This window comes from Zea mays, chromosome 10, assembly GCF_902167145.1.
Source record: "Zea mays cultivar B73 chromosome 10, Zm-B73-REFERENCE-NAM-5.0, whole genome shotgun sequence".
NCBI classification, from domain to species: Eukaryota; Viridiplantae; Streptophyta; class Magnoliopsida; order Poales; family Poaceae; genus Zea; species Zea mays.
Window position 1 is genome coordinate 90105336 of NC_050105.1, and position 3368 is coordinate 90108703.

A 3368-nucleotide genomic window follows, 5' to 3' on the forward strand; every position below is an offset into this window, starting at 1 on the left:
GGGCTGAGCCCGAGTCCGAGCCCTAGGTCGGGCGAGGCGGAGTTCGTCGTCTTCCGGGGCTAAGCCCGAGTCCGAGCCCTGGGTCGGGCGAGGCGGAGTTCGTCGTCTTCCGGGGCTGAGCCTGAGTCCGAGCCCTGGGTCGGGCGAGGCGGAGTTCGTCGTCTTCCGGGGCTGAGCCCGAGTCCGAGCCCTGGGTCGGGCGAGGCGGAGTTCGTCGTCTTCTAGGGCTGAGCCCGAGTCCGAGCCCTGGGTCGGGCGAGGCGGAGTTCGTCGTCTTCCGAGCCTGAGCCCGAGTCCGAGCCCTGGGTCGGGCGAGGCGGAGTTCGTCATCTTCTAGGGCTGAGCCCGAGTTCGAGCCCTGGGTCGGGCGAGGCAGAGTTCGTCGTCTTCCGGGGCTGAGCCCGAGTCCGAGCCCTAGGTCGGGTGAGGCGGAGTTCGTCGTCTTCCGGGGCTGAGCCCGAGTCCGAGCCCTTGGTCGGGCGAGGCGGAGTTCGTCGTCTTCCGGGGCTGAGCCCGAGTCCGAGCCCTAGGTCGGGCGAGGCGGAGCTTCCTATGGTGCCTGAGGCCAGACTTGGCTGCTGTCAGCCTCACTCTGTTGAGTGGCACAGCAGTCGGAGCAGCACGGGCGGCGCTGTCTTCTTGCCAGGCTGGTCAGTGGAGCGGCGAAGTGACGGCGGTCACTTCTAGGGCTGGAAACGAGCCGAGCCGAGCTCGGCTCGGCTCGGCTCGACGTGGCTCGGTGCAGCTGCGAGCCGAGCCAGGCTCGGCTCGGTCATTTTGCGAGCCCGACTTAGAGGCTCGGCTCGGCTCGGTAACGGCTCGCGAGCCTCACACTAAATCACGTTTATAGTATAAATTATATATTTTTTTATTATATATAAGATAAAAAAAATTATGTATAATATATTTTTAGACTACAATATAAGTGTATCACGTATCAAGTTCAAGAAATTCAATAAAATAGTTCAAAACATAACAATAATATGGTATAATAGTATACTTGGCGTTGTTAGCTCGGCTCGCGAGCCGGCTCGCGAGCTGGACCGAGCCGGCTCGGCTCGCAGTTCTGGCGAGCTACAAAATCAGGCTCGGCTCGGGCTCGTTTTGGCTCGCGAGCCGGCTCGAGCCGAGCCGAGCCTCACCGAGCCCGAGCCGGCTCGTCGAGCCCGAGCCAAATTTCCACCCCTAGTCACTTCGGCTCAGTCGACTGAAAGGCGCGCGTCAGGATAAGGTGTCAGGCCACCTTTGCATTAAATGCCCCTGCGATACGGTCGGTCGTTGTGGCGATTTGGCCAGGGTTGCTTCTTGGCGAAGACTGGGCCTCGGGCGAGCCGAAGGTGTGTCCGTTGCTTGAGGGGGCCCTCGGGCGAGACGTGAATCCTCCGGGGTCGGCTGCCCTTGCCCGAGGCTGGGCTCGGGCGAGGCGAGATCGTGTCCCTTGAGTGGACCGAGCCTTGACTTAATCGCACCCATCAGGCCTTTGCAGCTTTGTGCTGATGGGGGTTACCAGCTGAGATTAGGAGTCTTGGGGGTACCCCTAATTATGGTCCCCGACAATAATAAAGCAATCTCTACTAACTATTAAGGGGCAGTGTAGACTGCCCCCGCTCTCTACCCGCACGCGCCAGCGAACGGCCTCCCGCACCTCATGCATCGCTCACGCGATGCAACTTCCACGTGTCCACGCTGTCGTTGTCCACCAGCATCCCGGCCCCAGCGGGCCAGAGGAAGGCCGACGACCCGGCTGCGGAGCCACCTCCCCTGAGCCCGAGTCCTTGCATTTGCAAGGCGGCCGCCTCGCCGGCGCCCGCGCCCGCGCCAGCGCCGAGGTGCAAGGGCCCGGTCGGGAGCCCGAGCCCGAGGTCGAAGTCGAAGTCGAAGGATGACCCCGCGCCGCGGCCTTCAAGCAGCAGCCCCGCGGCGCCGAGCGCAAACATCGAGCCGAGGAGGCCGCCGCCGCCCTGTCCCTGCGACGGCGTCGACGAAGAGGGCAGCATCATCAGCGGCGGCGGCGGCGCGCCGCCGTAGCGCGCCTGGCGTGCTGCTGCGGGTGCACCAGGCGTGGGCGCTTGCGCGTGGACCCGCCGATGGGCACGTTGCGGAGGGACCCGCCCAGTGTCCAGTAGCGCCGACACGCGCGATAGAAGTGCCGCGGCTGCGACGTGTTGTAGTAGCAGAACTTGGTGTCGTGCGACGCGCACCGCGGGCACTGCTCCCCACGCGCAGCACCGCCGCCGCCGCTACTCTTGGCGGCCGCGATGTCCTGCAGCTGCTGGAGGTAGGAGGCCATGTCAGTCGCACCGCTTGGGGCGGCGTTGCTATTGCTGGTGCTGCCGAAAGTTGCTGCGGCCATCGCACCCGTGGCGCTAACGTTGTTGGTGGTGCTGCCGGACCAAGTGGCGGGCATCGTGTTGAGGTGGTGGCGGACGTCGTGCTTGCAAGCGTTGTGCAGCAGCGGCACGAACGATGCCATCGTGGGAGGCTGCAGCCGCGTCGCCTGAGCTTGGCCTGCCATTGGATATGGTGCTCTAGCTGGAGACTGGACCGGTTGATTGGCCTATGGTGAAGATGATCTCTGTATCTGTGTACCAGCGTAGTGTGCTTCTTCATTCCTGCTGTTTGGGCTGGGACACCGGCCGAACCAAGGGTGGTGTATATATACGCGCGTGCATGCTAGCTAGGCGCTGCAAACGCAGACACAGACAGAAGGAGAAAAGACTGATGGGTACGGATGGTGACGGAAGGCTGACAGGTTCAGTACGCAGGGCGCAGCCTGTACAGTGGATTGAGGCTGTGGGCGCCACCGCCACGCCAGGCGCCACGCCACCACCACCGGACCTCCAACCTCTGCTACAACCTGCAGCTTTCTTTGCAGTTTCAGCCAAGGAACCCTAAGGGGGCAGTGTAGACTGCCCCGCTCTCTACCCGCACGCGCTAGCGAACGGCCTCCCGCACCTCACGCACCGCTCACATGATGCAACTTCCCATGCCTACATCACATCCTCATCACTCGCCCGCCTGCCTCCGTGTGCTCCGCATCCATGGCCAAGCCACCGCCGCAGGACGATGGTGAGCGCCTGCTCGTAGACGACGAGGAAGGCGAAGGCGAGGTTGGCGGCAACGCCGGCGGAGACGACGAGCAGGTGGTCCGGGACGGGGCGGTTGCAGAGGAGGTCGGGGTCGTTGGGCGCGAACCCGGACTCCGGGTCGTCGTCGGGGAAGCCTACGTAGCCGTCCAGCGGGATGGCTCGGAGCGCGTACTCCACGGGGCCGAGGCAGAAGCGAACGAGCGTGGGGCCGAAGCCGATGGAGAACTGGGAGACGTGGATGCCCTGGGACGCCGCGGCCAGGAAGTGCCCGGACTCGTA

At 64.0% G+C, this 3368-nt stretch overlaps 1 protein-coding gene across 1 annotated transcript; it reads right to left on the reverse strand.

Moving 5' to 3' along the window:
• Positions 1-1646: 1646 nt before the first annotated feature.
• Positions 1647-2515, reverse strand: LOC103641366 (dof zinc finger protein DOF1.6). The gene is given in 2 exon segments (XM_020545412.1): positions 1647-2026; positions 2029-2515. Coding segments are annotated over 2 exon segments (867 nt in total).
• Between the last annotated feature and the right edge of the window lie 853 nt (positions 2516-3368).